The sequence below is a fragment of the Caretta caretta genome, chromosome 22 (assembly GCF_965140235.1).
Source record: "Caretta caretta isolate rCarCar2 chromosome 22, rCarCar1.hap1, whole genome shotgun sequence".
Classification (NCBI taxonomy): domain Eukaryota; kingdom Metazoa; phylum Chordata; order Testudines; family Cheloniidae; genus Caretta; species Caretta caretta.
In genome coordinates, this window is record NC_134227.1 from 18,398,601 (window position 1) to 18,422,528 (window position 23,928).

Consider the following 23,928-nt stretch of genomic DNA (forward strand, 5'->3'; position numbering starts at 1 on the left):
CAATGGACACACAACATTCCCCACATTTTGTTTTATTTATCTGGTGGCACCTTGAGGATGGGTGTATTTTGGCCCTGCTGTCCTGAATTAGTCATTCATTTAGCTGAAGACCCGGATACCCACTGTACATGCACAGACAAGCTGATGGCACATAACTGCTCTCTTAAAGTCAAAGTTAATAGCTATTCCAAAGCAGCCTTTCCAGAGACATTGTCAAAGTCCAAATCAGCAGTCAAAGCCTGAAAGGGACATCAGCTTAAAAATTACACTGAATGTTTTTGTACCTACTGTTACATGTAACCGCTATGATTACTAGAACTGAGAGAGAGTGGAGCAAACACATTTTCTCTCTTTTTTTCCCCCAGTTTGTTTACTTTGAGCATCTGTTAGCACTTCATTGGCCGCTGTCGGAACACAGGATATTGGGCTAGATGGACCTTTGGACTGACCCAGCATGGCTGTTCTTATGTTTGTATTAAGTCAGCTCGGAGAGGCAGCATTTCCCAATGGATAGGTCATCGGACTGGGATTAAGGAGTCCCAGGTTCTATGCCTTAGGTTCTTTACCACTGAAGAGCTGTGTGCCCTTGGTCAAATCACTTTCCTTCTCTGAGCCTCTAGTTCCCCTCCCACCCTTGTCAGTCTTGTCTGTTTAGACTGTAAGCCCTTCAAGGCACAGATGTGTGTGTACAGTCCATAGCATATAATAATAAATCCTTATTATAGTCAGTAATTCATCTGCTCTGTTCAATTTTTTTTTAGATACTAGAATAATGTGATAGTAAAACCACACAAACTGGAAAGTAAGCAATGGGGGAAGTTGTGTAGAATCTGAAACTTTTTTTTAACTATGTCTCTTTAAGTAGTTAACTGTGCATTTTGAATTTTTTAGGATTGCATGTAAGATTTAAAAGTTCCAAAATGTGGTCACTTTTCTAGGCCATAAAGAACACTTTTTTTTAAAATTGCAGAGTTGTCCAAAAGTGAGTGTTCAGTTGCAGAGCCCCCTTTTAGCAACAAATGGTTGTAGACAGGCCAGTGGCAGGCTTCCTCACCAATACAAGGCCCTGTGTGTTTTCACATACTTGCTGTTTTTGGAGGTGGGAAGAAGGAACTCTGCCAAAGTTGATGCCATGATTGTCAACATTGGTTGTACACCCTGAGTGTGCTCAGGGCTAAAGAAAGCCTAGCTTAGAGAAAGCCAAGGAGCTCTCGGGTTCAGTATTGAATCTCAGACATTTACAGGTGAGTAAGTAGGTTCAGCACACATAGCCTGGTTGCCATTCTCTCATTTAATTAGACGATTACATTGTTATAATCCCAGATTTACCCCACTGGTAAAAATTAACCACTACGTTGTGCTGGTTGGGATGGGGGCTAATTGTGCAGTTACCTTTAAGAATTAGCAGTCTGCACTGTGAGTGAAAAGTAGAGTAACAGTCTCTGGTTTCTGCAAGAAATATAGAGCTATGACTGAAAGTGGGCCTTTAGGCTCAGTCAGTGCATATCCGCATCAGATCATTGGTTTGGACGCAGGTTTAAAAATGTAGATGTGTTAAAATAATTTTTTTTCTTTCCCTACAGATTTTGGGTTTGGAAATTTCTATAAAAGTGGTGAGCCTCTGACCACCTGGTGTGGAAGCCCCCCGTATGCAGCCCCGGAAGTCTTTGAAGGGCAGCAGTATGAAGGACCCCAACTGGATATCTGGGTATCTTTATTTTATTTACTAGATTAAAATCATCTTTTAGAAATTAAGATTGTAATCACCTCTGAATTTCATTTAGGCCACAAGACAGGCTGTTCCCCTCTGGCTTTATTTTTCTAGACCAAGTCACAAAATGATCTTAAGACCCAATAGTTTTGAAGCATAGAACCTTGCTTTGTAAAGTCACTTTGAATGCCAGGTTGGCATTAAGGTTACATAGTAGGTGCACGTGAAGTCACTGCAAGAAATAATTTAGCTAATCCAAAAAGCTGTCACTGTTCCTTGCTGAATGTGCGGTGGTTCTTCGAGTGCTTGCTCATGTCCATTCCAGTTAGGTGTGCGTGCGCGATTGTCAGAAGGTTTTCCCTCTAGCAGTACCCGTCAGGTCAGCTGTGGAGCCCCGTGGAGTGGCGCCTTTATGGCAGCGTATATAGGTCTCAACCGACCCGCCACCTGCTCTGTTCCTTCTTACCACCAGTGACGGTTGTCACAAGTGCCTACTTAGCAGTCTTTCTTCAAATAGTTGTTGTAAATAGTTACCCATTAGTGTTAATTAGTTGAATAGTACTTAGCTGGGGGATCTTCCCCGATTCCCTTTCCCCCGGGACTAGGGCTTTAAGCCCTGTGAGAAGTGCCTGAAGCCTATGCCATGCGGCGATCCGCACGACTCCTGCCTCAGGTGCCTCGCGGAGGGTCATCAGGCAGATAGGTGCAAGATTTGTAGGGGCTTTAAGCCCAGAACAAAGAAGGAGAGAGACTCTCACCTGCAGCTCCTCCTAATGGAATCTGCACTTTGCCAACGGCCGGCGCCGAAGACAGCAGCGGCAGCCTCGGTGCGCACTGCACCGGCATCCGTGCAGGAACACTTGGCAACGAGGAAGGACTCCAATAAGGAGCATCGGCACTGCTTCCCGGCCCCGAGGCCCCCTCCACGTTTCGACACGTTCACAATTGCCGGTGCCTCATAAGAAAGCTATCAGGGGCCGCTCACCGGCACGGCACACCAGTGAGGTGCATCCTGTGTTGGGACACCCCAAACCTGGCCAGCAAGTCCTGTAGCCGTCAACTCTGGCTGTGACGGGGGATGTTGAGTCCGGTGCGGGTAGACTCTCCGGTGCCGGAGGACTTGGAGGGAGAAGACCTCCATCTTCCTTCCATACCGGACACATTGGAAGTGGCACGGGATCTGATCACCATGACGGCTCAATCCCTGGGCCTGCTGGCACATGCCCCGGCACCACCACCTACCACAGCTCCGACAATGACGGCACCGAAGGCAGCACCAATGACGGCTCTGCCCCCAATCAAACATAGGGGCAAGCCCACAATGATGGGCCATCACTCATCCTCGCTGCAGCACCAATCTCTGGCACCGTCAGATTCTGCTCCATTTTGGTCTGCATCTAAGTACTCCTCTGAGTTGGAGGTGGAATCCTATGCCTCCAGGTGGAGCCGGTACCGCTCTAGATCCTGGCGCCGTTCCCGGCACCACTCAAGAAGCGATGCACCCCAACCAGTGCCAATGGTGTCATGGCCTCCCCAGTGGCAGGGGCTGGTGCAGTGGCCCTTCTGGACTCCAGGGGCCTACCATCAGGCCCAGGGGCCGGACTCGAGGGCGACTTTGGTGGCCTCGGGAGCCCATCGGACTCAAGGGATCCAGGAGTGCGGGCTGCGTCCCTAGAGGAAGACCTGGGGCAATCCGACCCTTAGACGGGAGCTGTTGTCGCTCCACCCTTGGTGCAAGAAAGGACACCTATAGCTGATGCACCTGAAACTACCCTGGTGAGCATCAGGGAACCGGAAGGGCAAGAGGACCCAATCCCTCCCTGGTTATCTTCGTCCACCTCGCCCGATGAGGCGATGGCAGGGACAACTACCTCTCTGCCAGCAATGGACACCAGGGCCCATCAGGACCTCCTTCGACGGGTGGCGCAAAACTTGAACCTACAGGCTGAGGAGGTCACAGAGGATTCAGCCCCAATGGTTGATATCCTGGCTCCTGAGGAGCCCTCTAGGGTGGCCCTTCCTCTTATTAAGACCATTGTAAATATAACTAAGGTGCTCTGGCAGACTCCGGCCTCTGTCCCACCAACAGCTAAAGGGGTAGAACACTGATATTTTGTTCCACAGAAGGGGCATAGCACCTCTTCACCCATCCCCAGCCGGGCACATTAGTGGTGGACGCCGCCAATCACACGGAGCAGCAAGGACAGCCGGGTCCCACTCTGAAGACCAAGGAGGCCAAGAAGCTGGACCTCTTTGGTCACAAGGCGCTGACATGTGAGCCCCCTTACACTGTCTTTTATAAAGACACGGTGCAACTACGCCCACACCCTGCGTTTCTTCCTTTGGTAGTCTCTCAATTCCATATAAATCAGGACATTTTCCTACCTTTGTTCCCAAGCCGCATGCCAATACCAGAGATAGCATGCTTCATTCCTTGGATGTGAGACGCGCCTTGGCTTTCTATATCAAGTGCACAAAGCCATTTTGGAAGTCCCCACAGCTCTTCATCACTGTCGCAAAGAGGATGAAAGGGCTTCCCATCTCCTCCTAACGCATGTCATCCTGGATCACGTCATGCATCAGAACTTCCTATGACTTGGCCAAGATTCCAGCCCCGACATTGACGATGCACTCTGCAAGAGCTCAGGCATCATCTGCCACTTTCCTAGCTCAAGTGCCCATTCAGGATATATGCAGGGCAGCCACATGGTCCTCTAGCCACACCTTCACTTCACATGACGCAATTTTGCAACAATCCGGAGATGACGCAGCGTTTGGCAGTGCTGCAGTCTGTGACCAGATGAACTCTGACCCCTCCTCCAAGAGTATGGCCTTGGTAGTCACCTAATTGGAATGGACATGAGCAAGCACTCGAAGAAAAAATGGCTACTCACCTCTCCTAACTGTTCTTCAAGATGTGTTGCTCATGTCCATTCCAAATTCCGTCCGCCTCCCCTCTGTCAGAGTATTCCAGCAAGAAGGAACTGAGCAGGCGGCGGGTCGGCAGGGACCTATATACACCATCATAAAGGCGCCACTTCAGGGGGCTCCACAGCAGACCCAACGGGTACCGCTAGAGGAAAAACTTTTCAACAATCGTGCACATGAAGATCTAATTGGAATGGACATGAGCAACACATCTCGAAGAACAACACTTACGAGAGGTAGGTAACCGTTTTTCCTGAATAGGTTCTTTGTATGAATGTCCCTGCTTCACTGCACTGCTTCCTTCTCCTGCAGGAGTTCACGATGTAAATTGTTGATGAGTCTGAGTCACTAACACAGTGGGGAGGGAGCTGCCGGCTGCCCTCTCTCTGAGTTGAGAGAGAGAAGCAGCTATGTGTCCCGTGCCATTCTGCTGCAGGCAGATTCATATTGTTGAATCGGTGTATGTGTTTCCCTGCTTGCTGCTCTAATGGAAGAGGACAGAGAGAACAACCAAAATCGCATGAAGTGAAAGAGGGAGAAACATGCACCGAGCAGGGTTTTTGCACTCTTCAGTGCACTGTCAAACATGAGACTTTTCATTCTTTGTTTTTAATCTAATTTTAGTGGTCTGGTCTTGATGATGATGTGTCCATATCCTGAACTACCCAGATACCGTGCAATTCAGCAGCCTGTGCTTTGGTGCCAGAAGCACAGTGCTCATACTACGTAACATGTGAGAGAGGCAGATGAATTCATGAGTAAGAGCTCAGTTCACAGCGCATAGACGTTCACCTTGCAGCTGCTCATCTAAAGAGATCTGTGTTGTTTTCGTAAATGAACACCGTCCCCATAGGCACTCTTTTTTTAATGAGTAAAGGTTACAGCTTTGCTGAGCCTATTATCCTGTAACTGCCAAATGAACCCATTACTCTCCACCCATGCACAAGGTTCAGAATAATATGAGCGGTGTTTGAATGTGAAAAGTGAATTGCAGAGCTTTGGTAAATATTTTTAAAACTGTTTTAAGATCTTGGCTTATTAACAAAATCTCCTTGTAAACTAAAAACACTGTAAGTGTATTTACGTTTTAAAATAAAGCATCTGAAAAGCGGTTTCCTCCTTCACGTACTGCCAAGACCTGAGTTGTTGTGCTACAGTTGACAATGCTAAAGCAGCTAATGGAAATGGTCTCTAAAAAGCTGAGTTGGCAGGAGGAAGAAATAATCCTCAACTCAGGTTTTAGCAGATAAAGACATTGATTTTTAATATTTTTAGTTTTAAAATCTCAGTATGCTGACACAATTTTGGTGTGTGTTTAGAATGCTTTTCCTGTCTATTGAGGCACCTAGTGCCATGTCTACCTATACAGATTCATGTCCCTGGGTCTGGTATAGTCATTTAATTCCATACGGCACTATCTTCTCTGGCAAATGTAGCAAGACTGTTTCCACTTACTTTGCCAGTTAACACATAGTTTCAGAAATGAATCTGACAATTGGCTTAATGCTGCTGTTCTGGTTGTGTGTGTCTCTTTGCACATCTTATGCAATCTCTCAATGGGCTTTGCACTCAGCATTGCAGAATCACAGCCATCACAGTCCATGCAAACATCAGTGGGTTTTTTCCCTTAAAACTTTGCAAGCCAGTGAACAGGAGAGGTTGAGGTTTGTGTGTTCTGAACAACGGGAATTTGGGGTGGGTTTTTTGTTTGAACATATTCAGATGTAGTAAAGAGTGTCTTTAAATCTCCCTTGAAGTAGCAGCTCATTTTTCATGTATCATTCAGTCACCCCTATGAAGCTTTGCACTAGCAGCCAGAGTCCTTCGTCCATTACACACAGCAGCTTTACCCTGCTTATCAGCAAAAGGCACTGCAAACCTAGCCATTTTGGGTTGGCTAAGGGTTCTTAAGGTTTAGGGGTTTCCAGGTATATGACTCCTTTTTCTTTAACACTGTTTCTTGCAGGATGTAGAATCAACTTTAATTTTTGCAAGGATAGCCTGGGGTTTCACAAGTAAATCTCAGAGCAAAGAGTACTTATGTGCCTCTGAAAGGTAAAAGCAGGAATGTTCTCTGTCTTGCAGAGCATGGGTGTAGTTCTTTATGTCCTAGTCTGTGGAGCGTTACCTTTCGATGGACCTACACTCCCTATTCTGAGACAACGGGTTCTGGAAGGAAGGTTCAGGATCCCCTATTTCATGTCAGAAGGTAATATATTTTGCCTTATGCTTTGAGGATTTTAAGCTCTAATTAAATTAAACTCTTAAACTGCAGATGGTGGACAACTGAGTCATTAATGAGCAATGAATATGATTGTAAATGAAGAGGAGTGTCCCACTTCCTACCTCTGATTAGAAACAGAAAAAAATTCACAGATTCAAACAGCAAGTAGTTTTCATTCTCCAAGACAACAAAACAAACATTCATTTTAGTTTGGAAAGCAAATGCAGGGAAAACAAAATCCTCATTTTAGCGTAATGCAGATTGGGTTTTCCTGTTTTCTTTGACTGCATCTTTTAAACAGAAGCAAAAAAACAAATACCCCAAGAAGAGCTCAACAAACCACGTAACCAACTCATACGCCTGGGTGTCAGTCTTATATCTTTGGCACACCCAGTTGTTGTTGTTCTTGTTGTAAGACTATGAGATCTTTTCCTAGTTTGATTGATCCAGTTGTTGGGTCTTGCTTGGTCAGTCTTGATCATAAACAATGAGGAAATGTTTGATAGCGTAACCCCAAAACCGATGATGCGGGTATTGGCCTGCAGGCCGGGAAGAAGTTGCCAATAGTCTAGTCTAAATTAAAGGGATGCTGTGTTTTGAACATATCAAGTGGCTTCATAAGCGTTAAATGTTGGGAGATGTTTAGAATTAATGACACCCCTCCCCAGACAGCACATTCTTTAAATAAGTTGATTTTTTTTCTTGGTGTGAACTGAAGTCTTTAGCTCAAAAGATTATTTTAACTTTCAGGAAATTTATTTAGCACAAAAATTAGGTAGCAACTAGGACAGTTTCCTGTTGTTGCTCTTCATCAGTAGGTGTCAGATTAATACAGTGTGTGCACTGTAGCCTCTTTGCTAGGAGTTTGTAGCATGTTTCCTTTTTTACTTTATTTTTATCCCAACAGAGTGTGAGCACCTGATCAGGAGAATGCTGGTCCTAGACCCATCCAAGAGATTGACAATTGCTCAGATTAAGGAGCATAAATGGATGCTAATAGAAGTTCCTGTGCAGAGACCCATTCTCTATCCACAAGGACAGGAGAACGAGCCTTCCATTGGAGAGTATAATGAGCAGGTTTTGCGGCTGATGCACAGCCTTGGAATAGACCAACAGAAAACTATTGAGGTAAAATATACCTTCCACAGAGATATAACCCCAGAATGAGCCCATTCACTGTCCTGCTTTATTAAATCTAGATTTTACCTGAGTCTCTCTCATAACATTCTTTTTGTTACTCTTGCAACAAAGTCAAGCTGCTGTTGTATTATCAGTTGCACAGGCCCTTGCAAGAGAAGGCAAATTACAGAAACTATGCTCCAGCTTCTGGAAGGTTTAAAAATCTCGCAGTTCACAACAACTGCTCTAGCCAACTTTGGCCCCAATTCTTTGTAAGTGATTAATAAAAGAGATCAGAGGAATGAGGATGTCTCTAATACCTGGAAAAGTTCTCTTGAATGCGATGGGCTTATCAGTGAGCTGGGCTTCTGTTGTGCAGATACTGCCAGTCATAGCAAAATGCGTGGGGCTTATGTAAAAAGTGGGACCTGGGGAAAAAATCACCAAATTAACTTTCATTTGTGCTGGGAATCATAACTGGACCCCCTGGCTCCAGAGGGAAAGGTTAATGAATTCACTCCACGTATCCCAGGGCCTCCAGAACTGGAGGTGGTTCTTTTATTAATTATTGGTTGTTGTTTTCATTTGAGTGCACTTGCAAACATTTGGGGTTGCAATTTGTTATAGTGGATCATAGAGCAAACTGAAATGCCTATGAATAATTCCTGTGGGACTTTCTGAGGCTGCAAAGCTTGTAAAGTGCTAGCTCTGTAAGATCCCCTGTTGGGATGCGGAAGCTTGCCGCTTATAAACCAACCCCAGCCCCCCCTCTCTCCCCCCCCTTATTTCTAGAGCTCTGTGTTGACAATAAAGCTGATTCTTAGGCAGAAAAACAAAGCAAAGGAGCTTGTTGGTTTCTGCTTCATCAGATTCACAGGGTGTTATTGGGGAAAGCATCATTTGGCATATGGAGAGGGGCAAAATCAGAAGCAAAATAATTTGGTTTTATGCTTCTGAAAGGGTGGGGATGTGAAATTCAGAGGAGAGTAAAAGGAAGCGTAAGAGCAGCGAACATTGACTGTCTTTCTCTCTTGGATTCCAAATCGTGCCTCTTACCAGAAATAAATGCTCAAAAGACTCCCTCAGGACTCAGCATGATCATTTCCTTAGAATGGCTGGTATTTTTAGTAAGTGTGGAGGCTGCACTATTAACACTTCTTGCCAGAAAGGGCTGAATGTGTGCACAGGCGCTCCAGGGATCAATTCCCCAGTGCTGGTGAGGATTTGGAGTAGCCTACCTCTTGTAAGTGAGGTCATGGAGCTTGCTCTCTTCAGATGGCTAAGAGCCAGTCTTAGAGGGCTCAGAAAGGCCTTTGGCTTACAGACACCAACTATCACTGCGGATAGGCACGCAGTGACCGCTAACTCTGGAAGCAGGCTTCCACATGCAGCTGCAGCGACTTTGTCTTTTTAACTTAACAGAACCATTGAGCCTCAAGAGGCTGACAGTCTCTGCTTTGCCATTCTGGCTTGAAACTTTCTCTCATCTGATTGGTTTCCAGATTGACACTTGCTTGAGATCCCCTCCCCCTTTAAGCGTTTTGTTTTGTTTTTGATAAAAGTGTGATTTTTCTCCTAGCTGCTTATTTTGTGGTTTTGGAGAATGGAGGGTTGGCTGCATTTAGACACTTGTTTCTCTTTTCAGTCTCTGCAGAACAAGAGTTATAACCACTTTGCTGCTATCTATTACCTGTTAGTGGAGAGACTCAAGTCACATCGGAGTAGCTTCCCTGTGGAGCAGAGACTTGATGCTCGTCAGCGTCGGCCAAGCACCATTGCTGAACAAACAGTCGCCAAGGTAACTCCTAATTCCAGGCAGAGATGGGACTGATCACTGCACAAAATGTTCTTGTTTCAGAAAGCTCTTGTTCCTAGATAGCTCTGTGTCAGAGGATCCTTCGCTTTCCTGTGTCTTCAGAATCCCTAGCTTTTCGGTGTACCTCTGGGCAGAGTGCTTTGCATTTGTTCTGTTCAGTACCATCATATGACAAGACAGTTGTTTGTGACTCATCCTGTTGAGTGTTGTGGGTCTTGTCAAATCATGTGAGACACTAGGTACCAATTGTCTGTATGTCTGCCTACGCAATGGGATGAGAACCCTTGGAAACTGGCCAATTCCCAAGTGGCTGGCTAATTTTCCTATTTCATTTTGTGAGCACTAGGGTCACTGTGCTTGGAAAGGGCATGTGGTCACTGAGAAGCCAGACTGGATCAGAACTACTCCCTGCAATGAATCACCCCAGCTTCATGGTCTGTGCACACACACGGAGTTGTCCTTCTTGGTGAAGGATCTTGCCTCCCACCTCAGGTGAACAAAGCAGAGGCTGTTGGCTCAGAGCAGCAGCAAATTGGACATGGCCTGACTTTGCACTCTGAGGCTGAAGCTAACAAAGATGATTTCACTTGTCCTCAGGGACAGGGAGTTTCATCGTTAAGCCCCAGTTCATTGCTTGAGTAGTTCTGTTTCACCCTCAACATTCCAGGACCGCTTTTAGGGGGCATACAAATAAAAAGTGTGCTGTTGAACAACTTTAATGGACTGTTTCTGCTTTTCTGAGGATTTGGCATTCTTTGCTGTCAGTAACTGATGTTTCATAGTATCATAGAATATCAGGGTTGGAAAGGAGCTCAGGAGGTCATCTAGTCCAACCCCCTGCTCAAAGCAGGACCAATCCCCAACTAAATCATCCCAGCCAGGGCTTTGTCAAGCCTGACCTTAAAAACTCCTAAGGAAGGAGATTCCACCACCTCTAGTGAAAAAGTTTTTCCTAATATCCAACCTAAACCTCCCCCACTGCAACTTGAGACCATTACTCCTCGTTCTATCATTTGCTACCACTGAGAACAGTCTAGATCCATCCTCTTTGGAACCCCCTTTCAGGTAGTTGAAAGCAGCTATCAAATCCCCCCTCATTCTTCTCTTCCGCAGACTAAACAATCCCAGTTCCCTCAGCCTCTCCTCATAAGTCATGTGTTCCAGTCCCCTAATCATTTTTGTTGCCCTCCGCTGGACTCGTTCCAATTTTTCCACATCCTTTTTGTAGTGTGGGGCCCAAAACTGGACACAGTACTCCAGATGAGGCCTCACCAATGTCAAATAGAGAGGAACAATCACATCCCTCGATCTGCTGGCAATGCCCCTACGTATACATCCCAAAATGCCATTGGCCTTCTTGGCAGCAAGGGCACACTGTTGACTCATATCCAGCTTCCTGTCCACTGTAACCCCTAGGTCCTTTTCTGCAGAACTGCTGCCGAGCCATTCGGTCCCTTGTCTGTAGCGGTGCATGGGATTCTTCCGTGCGAAGTGCAGGACTCTGCACTTGTCCTTGTTGAACCTCATCAGATTTCTTTTGGCCCAATCCTCTCATTTGTCTAGGGCCCTCTGTATCCTATCCCTACCCTCCAGCGTATCTACCTCTCCTCCCAGTTTAGTGTCATCTGCAAACTTGCTGAGGGTGCAATCCACACCATCCTCCAGTTCATTTATGAAGATATTAAACAAAACGGGCCCGAGGACCAACCCTTGGGGCACTCCACTTGATACCGGCTGCCAACTAGACATGGAGCCATCGATCACTACCCCTTGAACCCGACAATCTAGCCAACTTTCTATCCACCTTATAGTCCATTCATCCAGCCCATACTTCTTTAACTTGCTGACAAGAATACTGCGGGAGACCATGTCAAAAGCTTTGCTAAAGTCAAGGAACAACACGTCCACCGCTTTCCCCTCATCCACAGAGCCAGTTATCTCGTCATAGAAGGCAATTAGATTAGTCAGGCATGACCTTCCCTTGGTGAATCCATGCTGACTGTTCCTGATCACTTTCCTCTCCTCTAAGTGCTTCAGAATTGATTCCTTGAGGACCTGGTCCATGATTTTTCCGGGGACTGAGGTGAGGCTGACCGGCCTGTAGTTCCCAGGATCCTCCTTTTCCCTTTTTTAAAGACGGGCACTACATTAGCCTTTTTCCAGTCGTCCGGGACTTCCCCCAATCGCCATGAGTTTTCAAAGATAATGGCCAATGGCTCTGCAATCACATCCACCAACTCCTTTAGCACTCTCGGATGCAGCGCATCCGGCCCCATGGATTTGTGCTCGTCCAACTTTTCTAAATTAGTCCGAACCACTTCTTTCTCCACAGAGGGCTGGTCACCTCCTCCCCATGCTGTGCTGCCCAGTGCAGTAGTCTGGGAGCTGACCTTGTTTGTGAAGACAGAAGCAAAAAAAGCATTGAGTTCATTAGCTTTTTCCACTTCCTCTGTCACTATGTTGCCTCCCTCATTCAGTAAGGGGCCCACACTTTCCTTGACTTTCTTCTTGTTGCTAACATACCTGAAGAAACCCTTCTTGTTACTCTTAACATCTCTTGCTAGCTGCAACTCCAGGTGTGATTTGGCCTTCCTGATTTCACTCCTGCATGCCCGAGCAATATTTTTATACTCTTCCCTGGTCATTTGTCCAATCTTCCACTTATTGTAAGCTTCTTTTTTGTGTTTAAGATCAGCAAGGATTTCACTGTTAAGCCAAGCTGGTCGCCTGCCATATTTACTATTCTTTCTACACATCGGGATGGTTTGTCCCTGTAACTTCAATAAGGATTCTTTAAAATACAGCCAGCTCTCCTGGACTCCTTTCCCCCTCATGTTATTCTCCCAGGGGATCCTGCCCATCAGTTCCCTGAGGGAGTCAAAGTCTGCTTTTCTGAAGTCCAGGGTCCGTATGTTTGTCTTTCTCCATCAACTCAACTGTGCTGCAGACTTCTCTGTGCTCCAAGTACCTTGAATGTAATCTGCAAATGAGCAGCTGAACTTTTTACAGGGGATTATTTAGAGATGAGTGAAAGGAATTTATGTTAGATGGGGCCTGATGGTCAGCACACTCTGTTTGGTGCTCTTACACACACAGGACCCTTTGAAAATTAACCCTAACTTTCCCCACTGCTTTTCTTGAGCTATGCATTATATTTGCACTTAAGTCTGGAGAAGAAGTGAGGTCATTCCCAAGACAAATCTCTAGGGTTGGTCTGCCTGATCTAGTTATCTAAGGTACCTATTCACTCTGATATCTAAGCAGCAGATATCATTGTCTTCATATACTTAGTGCCTCAAGGGTGTGTATATCTGTCACTAAATACAAAAGTTTCTGCTGAGCCCAGCATGAGGATCTCCTGAGATGCATGTGGTCAGGAGTCTAGTTTTGCTAGCAATCCCGTAGCACAGGTGGCTGAGTACTGTAAATAACTCCTTTGAGGTTTTCCAGCACCTTTGTGTGAGTAGACCCAGTATGACTGCTAACTAATTGATTTGAGTCTCAAAGATGTCACATGCATTTTACCAACACTCACAAGAACAGCATCTCTGAGCTTACTGCTCAGACACTGGCCTCTACATTCCAGGAGGCTATCTACTCAGTATCTTCTTCAGTTATGCATCCAAAACTGATGGATTCAGTACAGGCTCTGGGGCACTCTTGCCATTTGTCACTTTATTCCCTAGTTACTTTCTCCAAACAGAAAAGTCATGTACAGTTTATCGTGTTTTGTTCCAATAATTCCCTTAGAGTTCCTTTTACATGCTCTCCGATTGTTTCATTAAAGTGCAAAAATATTGCCTGGATTCTAATTTCCATTAATGCCTAACTGAAAACATGAGAGGCATGGCCCTATTAAAATAATTGACCTCAGATGACTCATACAGTCAAGTTTTAATGGTATTGAATATATATATTCTGTCAAGTTGCTGGTCCCTTCTGTATGTTGAGTGCCGCTCTGTCTAGATGTGTCTGCATCTAGGCTACCAGGCTTCTTGCATTACTCTTTTCCAGGAGGACTCAGAGCAGTGATCGTGCTCTGGGGGCTAATTGTAAGACATTTTGTTTGTTTTGCATTCTCCTGAAGTGGAAGGTAGAATCTGTATCTGCTCTGAAAACACAGATCAGACACCGCTAACCCAAATGGACACATTTGCAAATCACGTGATGGTTTGAAAGTCATTCAGGCTGTTTGAGGAGATCTCAGGGACACAAATGATTGATGCTCGCTGTGTCTATGCTAGGGAATTTCACTAATATTCCCACCGATGCTACCACTTGTTCAGCTGTAGATAGGGGAGCCCTGGGGTAGAAAAGGCTGTGCAGGCTTTCTCGCCTTTTGACTAGCCTGTCAACATGTTGATAGTAAAATATCAGATATAATGGGGATCCCAAGTGTAAACAAGGCTCTAGTAGCTTCTGAGTCTGATTTATATTTTTGTATGGAACTTTGTTTTGGTAACCACTTTATTTGGTTGCTCAGCCCATGCAGGTGGAGTTACTTGATCATTCTGGGCCTGTGTTACACATGGAAGCACATAACCAGGCCTGACTATGATGATGATAGTGGCACAAATTTTTTTCCCCCAGACCTGGCTGACTATGGGAGAGCTGCCTCTATTCATGGTCCTTTAGGGACAGTGGAGGAATTTAGTCCACATAGCTATGATTCTGCTTTGAGGTGCCTTCTCGTTTCAATGTGTTGCAACAAGGTATGCCCAGTTCCCATGAAAACTAACCCTCAGTTGCTTACTGAGGCAGAATATGTTACCTTAGATCAGGTAACGTGCTTAAATTCAGTTCTCATCCATGGCATTCGGTATACCCCATGAGTCACACCAATCTCAGCCATGGCATTAGTCCCCTTATAAAGAGAATCCCCACTTTGATTTTGCCATTTGTCTGAGGATTTCAAGGGGGCGGGGGGGGGGGAATTCTGGCCCCAGTGAAGTTAATGGCAAAACTCTCATTGACTTGAGTGCACCCAGAATTTCACCCCAGATACTCTGAGAAGTTGTTTCTTTTATCTCCTCCAGGCTGGACTCTGTGAATTTCCCACACAAAATTGCATACTCCCACATAGATCTTATTTTAAATTATTTTAGGAACAAATTCCATTATAAAAAAATCTGGTCAACCTGTAACTATGAGGCATCAGCTGAGATGGTGGAGACTGCCAGAGGAAAAAAAGAAAAATCACAGAATGACCCCTTCATGTCTTTAGTATGAAGCAGTCCTCTGTTTTATTACTACAGTTACCTAATGTTTGCATAGGTGCAGTGTCTTGGGCACAAAGATAGTCTCTGTCCTCTATATCCTTACTATATTCAATTTTATGCAGCATTATAATATAGATCAGTGCAGTTTGATTTTCACAGACAGGTTGTGTGGACCCTCAACTCTTTTGTTCCAGTCCATTTTCATGTAACTGTCAGTTTCCCCGATTTCACCACATTTGCCTGGAGTTTGGTGCCCCTTTGCTTTCAATACTATGTTTTCCAGGAGATAATTCCTGTCTAAAGGTGCCTGACTTCACAGCTGAATCCTTCCCATTCCTTTCTATGTCTTGTTCCACAGGGGGTCAGCGGGTGGGATGATCTTTAGACAGTCACAAACAGCTTAAAATAGCCATTTGCCTCATTTTAACACAGATTTCTTATACAAATAAAGCTTTTTAAACGAGACTTTAAAACATTTATCAGTTCATGACAGAGGAAAGGAACCATGAAAAGGATTTGTGGAACATGGAAAGCATGAGCAGTTTGGAGCATCTGCAGATTCCAAGCAATTTTCTTCTGCCATCTTTGAAGAGATGCTGTTTGTTCAGAAACGTAAATCTTTCTATTTACTAAATGAACTCTGAAGTCTAAGCCTGCAAGGCTATGTTTCTGTAGGAAGAACTAGGCAGTAAATCTCACCCACAGCCTTTGAGCAGGACTGTGTTTTTAATGTTAATGACACTTGTATGCCAATGACCTTGAAGGAATTTAACTCAAGCATGTGTCTCCCTTTATCCAACATGACAAAAGCCTAACTAGTACCAAGGCTTCCTCCTTATCATGCAGCAATAAGCAGAAATATCTACACTCCTCAGGGGAGCCCTGATACACTACCAGGTTTTGAATTTGCAATTATCTTTGTATTTTCATTGTTCATGATTCCTTTTTTGCCCTAAGACTGTTTGGTTTTATTATATCTCATAGACACAAGCTGCAGTGCCCCCAGTGAACCTGCGTTCACAGAATGTAAGGCTGCTGAGGTCTCCGGGCCTCCCACCAGCTCCAGAAGCCTTCTCCTTTCCCGCATCCAGCTGCCACGTCGAGTCAGCATTCATGGAGGAAGAGAGAGTCGATACCCCAAAGGTACATCTTATAAATTACCTCTCTTTCAATGTCACTAAAGCTTTGGGGGGTTGGTACTGTTAAATTATTGCCTGAAAGTAGCATTTGATACCAGAATGATCTGCACCTTTTCATTAGTTAATTGAAAGACCAGCACATTGGCTTTTAGGGCATGTCTGTTTTCAAGTACAGAACCCCTAAGAGAACAGGGCCAGATTCTTAGCTTTTAGAAGGTGGTGTCACTCCACTGACTTCATTGGATCAACCCTGATTCCTGCCAGCTGGGCTTACTGAAAGCTGTATAGTCTTGAGTGGGATAACCCTCCCTCTGCCCTCTCCAGTATATCTACTCTCCCTATTTGCCTCTGTGAGGCATTTAAAAGCAAAACTTATTCATCCTATCTTTGTATGGGTGATTTGGGGAAGACTGATTAGTCAGAGGGCAGGTAAGGCAGTCAGAGTGCACCATGAATTCCTTTGTCAGATGTTACCTCCACATGTATTATAAATGTGCATATGTCACACATACATACCCATACCACATATATGTATGTGAGAAACGTGACCAGTTCTAGAGACAAGAATCAGGAATTCATCATCCACCTTTGACAGTTTTACAAAACTGTGTCCTTTAATCTGTGTCCCTTAATCTGGCTCCCAGGGGTTTTAGTCTCACATTCAAAGCCCACTGAGTTGCCATGCTTTTTTGTTTGTTTGTTTTTAAACAAATCAATCTCCATAGATTTTTTTTTTTTCCCCTCCACAATTGTAAAAATTGCCCTGAGGACAGTTGCTCAGGCAGGCGTTTTGCTTGTGCTGTTGACTTATGCATAGATGTATCTTTCTCTCCAGCTTAACACAGTGTAAAAATGGGCAATTGGATGCTGCTCAAACTTCCCAAAAACCCACTTTTGTGCGAAGTCCAACATGGGAAACTTTTAGTTGAAAGTGAAATGTTTTCTTTTTTTTTTTCCAGCAATGTAGATATTTGAGAACATGGAGCCTTAACCATAAGCTTGCATTACCAGCTAAAGCTATTAGAATTTCACTCTTCCCCCTGTCTTATGAAATACAGGAAAATTGGCAGACACAGGCACTTCAGTTTAAATGGACTACAGTAAAAAATTAATAAATACTCTTTCTTTAACAGTAAATAGCCAGCAGGGACATTCATACTGACAGAAAGTATTAGCAAACTGCTGTGTCTCAGCGGGATTACAGCTGATCCTCTCAGCAAGGCCATTTCTGTAACTAGAATTGTATATAAAATCTGCTCTGGAGACCATTTAATGCATTTTGTTTCCTGCAATCAGACTGGAAGATTGTGTAGGCTGCCTGCACCTCCACAGTTAAGACTTAACTGAACTCTGCTAATACAGTTTGACAATTCCACAGCTATACACGTGTGCAGTTACAGCTTAACTCTCTGAAGGGAGCAACAGCAAGTTTGATGTATTTTGCCATCAACCTATGTGTCTGTGGCAATGCTTTGTAGGGAGGCTGAAAGATGTGAACTGGCAGCATAGAGAAAACTCGAGTTTGTCGTCAGACTGAATTGTTCAAAAATGTGTTTATTCACACACTAACGTTGGCATTTGCACGTTTGTTACCACATTAGAAGTTTAATCTTGGCATTTTATATGCTGATTCAAACCATGTTTTTTAGTCCCTACTTGCCATTCTGAAGGATTTCTTATTTGTTGATGGTTAGATGTTGACAGTAGTATAGTACTTCGGACCTTTTTCATGTCAGTGATTTGACTAGCTCTGTGTGTGTGGTCCCTTTGCAGAGGAAAAGCTATGGATTCACTTTAAAGCAAATGGCCATCAAATCACAAGACTTAAAAGAAGCAGCCTTTGAAAATGAAAATCTCTCTTGCATCACCCTTCAGGTTTTTTGGTTTTTTAAATAAATGCCGCTTGAACAGAATAGATGAGCACACAGAGTACTTTATACTGCGGAGTCAGATCACACTGACCTGAGAATATTGCAATGGCTAGATATTACAGTCCACGTCCACCAGAGGTTCTCAAACTGTGGTCCATATGCCTCTGGTGGTCTGCAAAGAAATGACTGGCCATGTGGTGTTGGCTTTCCTCATCCATTTCAGCTGCTAAATTGCTATACAAGACAGCAAATATGTTAAATACTTTCCATGTAAGAAACTATTATTGCTACAGGGATATTAAGTGGGAGAAGCAGAGTTTTTACCTTGAAAAGGCAGAAGTGCCAGAGACTGCACAAAATCCACTACAGGGATAGGTGGTAGCATAAAATCTATGTATAGCTGGTCCACAGAATCACAAATAGGAAGGGAGGTGTCTGTGAGATACTCCTAAAATGTGACACACCCTATGGAAAGAAAAAAATTGTCTTAAAATATCAGACTGCAGATCCAGAGCTGTTCTTTATAAATACCAACACATTATACAACAAGCACAAAATATGTATAGGTGTTTATCTCATAAGAATGCTGGAAGTATTTCCCTAGAGCTACATCACACAGGCTGTTTGAAAACATATTTGTTTTCAAAATACTAAAGGATGCTTTATCGTAGATTAACTGTTCTGCAACACGTTTTCCCCTAAAACATTTTAAAAAAATCATACAGCAGACCCAAATACCCTTTTTTCATGTTAGAATTCTAACTAGAGAACCCTGCATCAGGGCTGCCAATTCATTAGATTTTTTTGTGCATTAATTTAGTGTTGATGAAAGTCCGACTAATACCATTAGTCAGCACAACAGGGAATGAAACTGCTGTGTAAACTTCTCTATTATAGCTCTGCCCATGCATCTCGAACCTGCTACTCCACTCCTGCCCCTGATGGCAGTTAGCTAGTTCTGACCTGCAGCAGCCTTACTCTGCCAATGCATGTTAAAAATGGAGGAACAGAATCCCATATATGAACAGGAGCCAAAACCACATGGTGTAGTGAACAATGGACCCTAACTCATTTCTCTAGGTGAATCTGAATCTAGATCTCCAGCTTTTTGTTTTGGGGTTTGGGGTTTTTTTGCATTATCTTACTTTGATGGCTCAGTTTTTGTCCCATGTGGAGTTGGAAAAGCTTGAGGTGTTCAAGAAGGGCATAGAAAGCCATTTTCCGTATTCAAGACTTGTTCTGTAAGCACTCTTATAACAATGGAAGTTTAGCTACTGTTTTTCTATCACTTCATACATTTCTGAATCTACTGAAAGAAATTACTTGGTAAATATTGAACTTTCTTGTTCAACAGTTCTACTCCCTTTATTCTGAGTCATATCAGCTGACTTTAAACTAAATTGGCACTGTTTTTGTTATTGCTGCTGCAGCACCATAGCTAACTCAGCTAACAGAAGGCAAACTGATTTCTCTTCTGGCTTGTCCAGTGGCAACAGAATGGTTAACTAAGTGTCCATTGCAGAATCTTTACTTTTGATGATGCATTAGCTAGGGGGGGAAACAGCTTAACACTCAGACCCCAGACTGAGTTGGCAGGGCTGAGATATGAAATGCCATCATTTTATTTGCAAACAGACCAGGTTTCTCAGAGTCGTTGACAGGAATGTGAAGCTCACCATGCCATTTTACAATGCTGCTTCTCATGGTATGAAAACCAGCTGAATTCAGGAAAAGCTCTTTGAAACTCTCTCATTCTGTGCCTGACTTGTAACATCAAATCTCGTCTATAGCCCTGTGTTAACAAATAAGCTGCCAGAGTCTTCCCACGCCCAAAGCTGGACGTGCACAAGTCCATGGGCCGGACGAGTTGCACCCGAAAGTGCTAAAGGAAATGGCGGCTGTGATTGCAGAGCCATTGGCCATTATCTTTGAAAACTCGTGGCCAATGGGGGAAGTCCCAGATGACTGGAAAAAGGCTAATGTAGTGTCCATCTTTAAAAAAGGGAAGAAGGAGGATCTTGGGAACTACAGGCCAGTCAGCCTCACCTCAGTCCCCGGAAAAATCATGGAGCAGGTCCTCAAAGAATTAATCCTGAAGCACTTACATGAGAGGAAAGTGATCAGGAACAGTCAGCATGGATTCACCAAGGGAAGGTCATGCCTGACTAATCTAATTGCCTTCTATGACGAGATAACTGGCTCTGTGGATGAGGGGAAAGCGGTGGACGTGTTGTTCCTTGACTTTAGCAAAGCTTTTGACACGGTCTCCCGCAGTATTCTTGTCAGCAAGTTAAAGAAGTATGGGCTGGATGAATGGACTATAAGGTGGATAGAAAGTTGGCTAGATTGTCGGGTTCAACGGGTAGTGATCAATGGCTCCATGTCTAGTTGGCAGTCGGTGTCAAGTGGAGTGCCCCAGGGGTAGGTCCTGGGGCCGGTTTTGTTCAATATCTTCATAAATGATCTGGAGGATGGTGTGGATTGCACTCTCAGCAAATTTGTGGATGATACTAAACTAGGAGGAGTGGTAGATACACTGGAGGGCAGGGATAGCATACAGAGGGACCTAGACAAATTGGAGGATTGGGCCAAAAGAAATCTGATGAGGTCCAATAAGGATAAGTGCAGGGTCCTGCACTTAGGACGGAAGAACCCAATGCACAGCTACAGACTAGGGACCGAATGGCTAGGCAGCAGTTCTGCGGAAAAGGACCTAGGGGTGACAGTGGACGAGAAGCTGGATATGAGTCAGCAGTGTGCCCTTGTTGCCAAGAAGGCCAATGGCATTTTGGGATGTATAAGTAGGGGCATAGCGAGCAGATCGAGGGACGTGATCGTTCCCCTCTATTCGACATTGGTGAGGCCTCATCTGGAGTACTGTGTCCAGTTTTGGGCCCTACACTACAAGAAGGATGTGGATAAATTGGAGAGAGTCCAGCGAAGGGCAACAAAAATGATTAGGGGTCTGGAACACGACTTATGAGGAGAGGCTGAGGGAACTGGGATTGTTTAGTCTGCAGAAGAGAAGAATGAGGGGGGATTTGATAGCTGCTTTCAACTACCTGAGAGGTGGTTCCAGAGAGGATGGTTCTAGACTATTCTCAGTGGTAGAAGAGGACAGGACAAGGAGTAATGGTCTCAAGTTGCAGTGGGGGAGGTTTAGGTTGGATATTAGGAAAAAACTTTTGCAGTGGAGCAGTGGAATGGGTTACCTAGGGAGGTGGTAGAATCTCCTTCCTTAGAAGTTTTTAAGGTCAGGCTTGACAAAGCCCTGGCTGGGATGATTTAATTGGGGATCGGTCCTGCTTTGAGCAGGGGGTTGGACTAGATGACCTCCTGAGGTCCCTTCCAACCCTGATATTCTATGATTCAATGATTTGCACTCATCAGTTTGGTACTGGTGTATCCCTGGTTTTGTTCTCTATCCTGATGACAGCATAACAAACATTAAATCCTTATTTATTAAACACATGGGGGGCGGGGACAACAAATAGGCACTGCTTGACAGCAAATAGGATGGAGTTTTCAATTTTGTTAGCTTAATTGAGTTAGTGTAATGTAATTGAAAAGCCCTCTTATTGTTCTTTAAGATGTTATTCACCTGAAATAGGGTGGATAACCATAGATTTTTAAAATAAAAACATTTGGATTTGTTTAATATTTTTTTTAAACCTGATTAAAATGAAATCTAATTTTAATACAAAATATGTTCAGGCCTAAACTACTTATCTCTTAAGAGGGTTAAATAAAAAAAATGTGCTGAATCCATGAGCCTCTATCAAAACCTGTGAGCTAAATAAAGGCTGCTTTTCTATATAAGGAAAGAATCGGGGGGGCTGGGTTTCTTAATTTGAGACCAAGCTTTATAAATAGGGCACAATAGGTCACGTGAAGTAATTTAAGAGTCTATCATTTTCAGGAGACTTCGGCAAGTAGGCAACTTAAGTTTCAGTCACTTTCACTTAGGCATATTTGAAAACTTGCCCAGCTGATCTGAAATAATCAGTTTAATTCACTCACTAGTTAATCTCTATTTAACAAATTGTTTCGTTGTAAATGTGAAACATGTTTTGATAAGAGAAGTTTAAGTACCCAAAACATGTGAGGTAGTTTTGTTTAATTACAATATATGCTGTTTTGTGTGTTTAATTAAATTCCAGTTCCCATCCTAATGCCGCTTGATGCAAATGATGAGCAAAAAGATAATTATCTAGTAAATAAGCAATAAATCATTCACCGTTTTCAAACATACCTAAATGTACAGCTAAGACTGTGAAAATAATAAACTATATAATTGCTTAAATAAATGTACATAGTTATAGTCTACTCTTAGATAGCAAAAATATATACCAAATCTAGTGTAAAGAACATAAGAACGGCCACACTGGGTCAGACCAAAGGTCCATCCAGCCCAGTATCCTGTCTGCCGACAGTGGCCAATGCCAGGTGCCCCAGAGGGAGTGAACCTAGCAAGTAATGATCTAGTGATCTCTCTCCTGCCATCCATCTCCACCCTCTGACAAACAGAGGCTAGGGACACCCTTCCTTTACCCATCCTGGCTAATAGCCATTAATGGACTTAGCCTCCATGAATTGATCCAGTTCTCTTTTAACCCTGTTATAGTCCTAGCCTTCACAACCTCCTCAGGCAAGGAGTTCCACAGTTGACTCTATTTAGTTGTAAATCAACATGTTTCAATGGTTATATCAATCAGTGAGAACGTGCCTCTTTAAAAATACCTGAAGTACAAATGGAAAAGTTTATTAAAATCAGTGATTTAAATTGAGACTTGCCTCTTGGTGATTTAACTAGCTGATTTAAATCAATCCACCCTGGGCTGAAGATATTTAGCTGGCCATGTTGTAGCTAGAGAGGTAGCCAAGGCTACAAAGAGCTAGCTAATGTGCTTTCTTGTTGGCCTGGATCCTACATAAGCATTGAGAGCTTTTCAGTTTTGGTCAGCTAACTCAGTTGAAAACCACAAACTTTACGTGTCAAGACAGGGCCGAAGGGCCCAGCATTTTGCCTTCAGTGCAGATTTAACTGCTGGAGGTTGTGTGTTAGTAATGCATCTGGCAAGGCCTCAGGTGTCACTAATGCTTTTCTGTTTTGAGGCTGATTTATCTATCATGCATCCTCTACCCCCGCAAAAACAGTGGCAGGAATCAGTTGCATCCTTGCATTTGACATTGCTATCTGACTCCTCAGAGGCCCCACTACTCGCGGTTAAACTCAGGGAGAAGGCACACAGAGACTGGTCATTTGTTATCTTTTCTCTTGTGTTTAATAACTAGGAAGTTATGCTAGTTATACAGAATGGGCAACTGAATTCCAGTGTGTAGTGGGAACGTCTGCACTGTGCTGATGGTGGTTAGCTCAGGACCATGTGCAAAATTTTCATTCAAGTTTATAGCATTGCAAGGAAAACTCAGGCAACAGGGATGACCTTCCCCATATTATTGTAAAAATGACTACAGCTGGGGACATTTAAATGTTTCCTATCAAACAGAAGCAATGCTGCTACCGCATGGCATTGGCATCTCATTGACTGCTGAACTGTTCCGTTACTGTCACAAAATTACACTAGTTCAGTATTAAATCGCACCAGCGGGGAGTGCATACAAAAGCCCCTTCTTGTAATGCAGTCACCCATTAGACTCTTCAGTCAGGACTGGGGAGAGACACTAGTGATCCCTGTATTTAAAAAAAGCAACCCATGAAATCAGTCTCTGGCAATGATGGCCCTTGTAGTTAGTGCTATGCGCTGCCATGCCAGAAAATAGTCCCAGTCTCATTCCTTGGGTCAGCAGAAGCACCTCATATCACTCAGTGATCCCCAAATGACTAAGGAGCAGCTCTGATGGACTTCAGGGGGCATCCTGCCCTGTCCATGATCAGAA

The 23,928-nt window shown here is 44.0% G+C and overlaps 2 protein-coding genes across 7 annotated transcripts in view; one reads left to right on the top strand and one right to left on the bottom strand.

Moving 5' to 3' along the window:
- The window catches only part of SIK2 (salt inducible kinase 2), a 118,044-nt gene that overhangs the window by 79,850 nt on the left and 14,266 nt on the right, over positions 1-23,928 (top strand). For all 4 annotated transcript variants that reach the window (XM_048827468.2, XM_048827469.2, XM_048827474.2 and 1 more), the window contains 5 exons: positions 1,584-1,708; positions 6,725-6,848; positions 7,771-7,991; positions 9,628-9,780; positions 16,002-16,160. In XM_048827468.2, coding sequence (XP_048683425.1) covers positions 1,584-1,708; positions 6,725-6,848; positions 7,771-7,991; positions 9,628-9,780; positions 16,002-16,160 — 782 coding nt within the window. The remainder of the gene's footprint in view (positions 1-1,583; positions 1,709-6,724; positions 6,849-7,770; positions 7,992-9,627; positions 9,781-16,001; positions 16,161-23,928) is intronic.
- Positions 1-23,928, bottom strand: part of ALG9 (ALG9 alpha-1,2-mannosyltransferase) — a 139,390-nt gene that overhangs the window by 2,715 nt on the left and 112,747 nt on the right. The window contains exons 15-16 of one of the 3 annotated variants that reach the window (XR_007353550.2): positions 18,352-18,492; positions 17,691-18,261 (exon numbers count right to left, since the gene is read on the bottom strand). The gene's annotated coding sequence lies outside the window, so the exon portion shown is untranslated. Of the gene's footprint in view, positions 1-17,690; positions 18,493-23,928 lie in introns of those variants that run through there. The other 2 variants (XR_012665781.1, XR_007353549.2) reach the window with 2 other exon arrangements.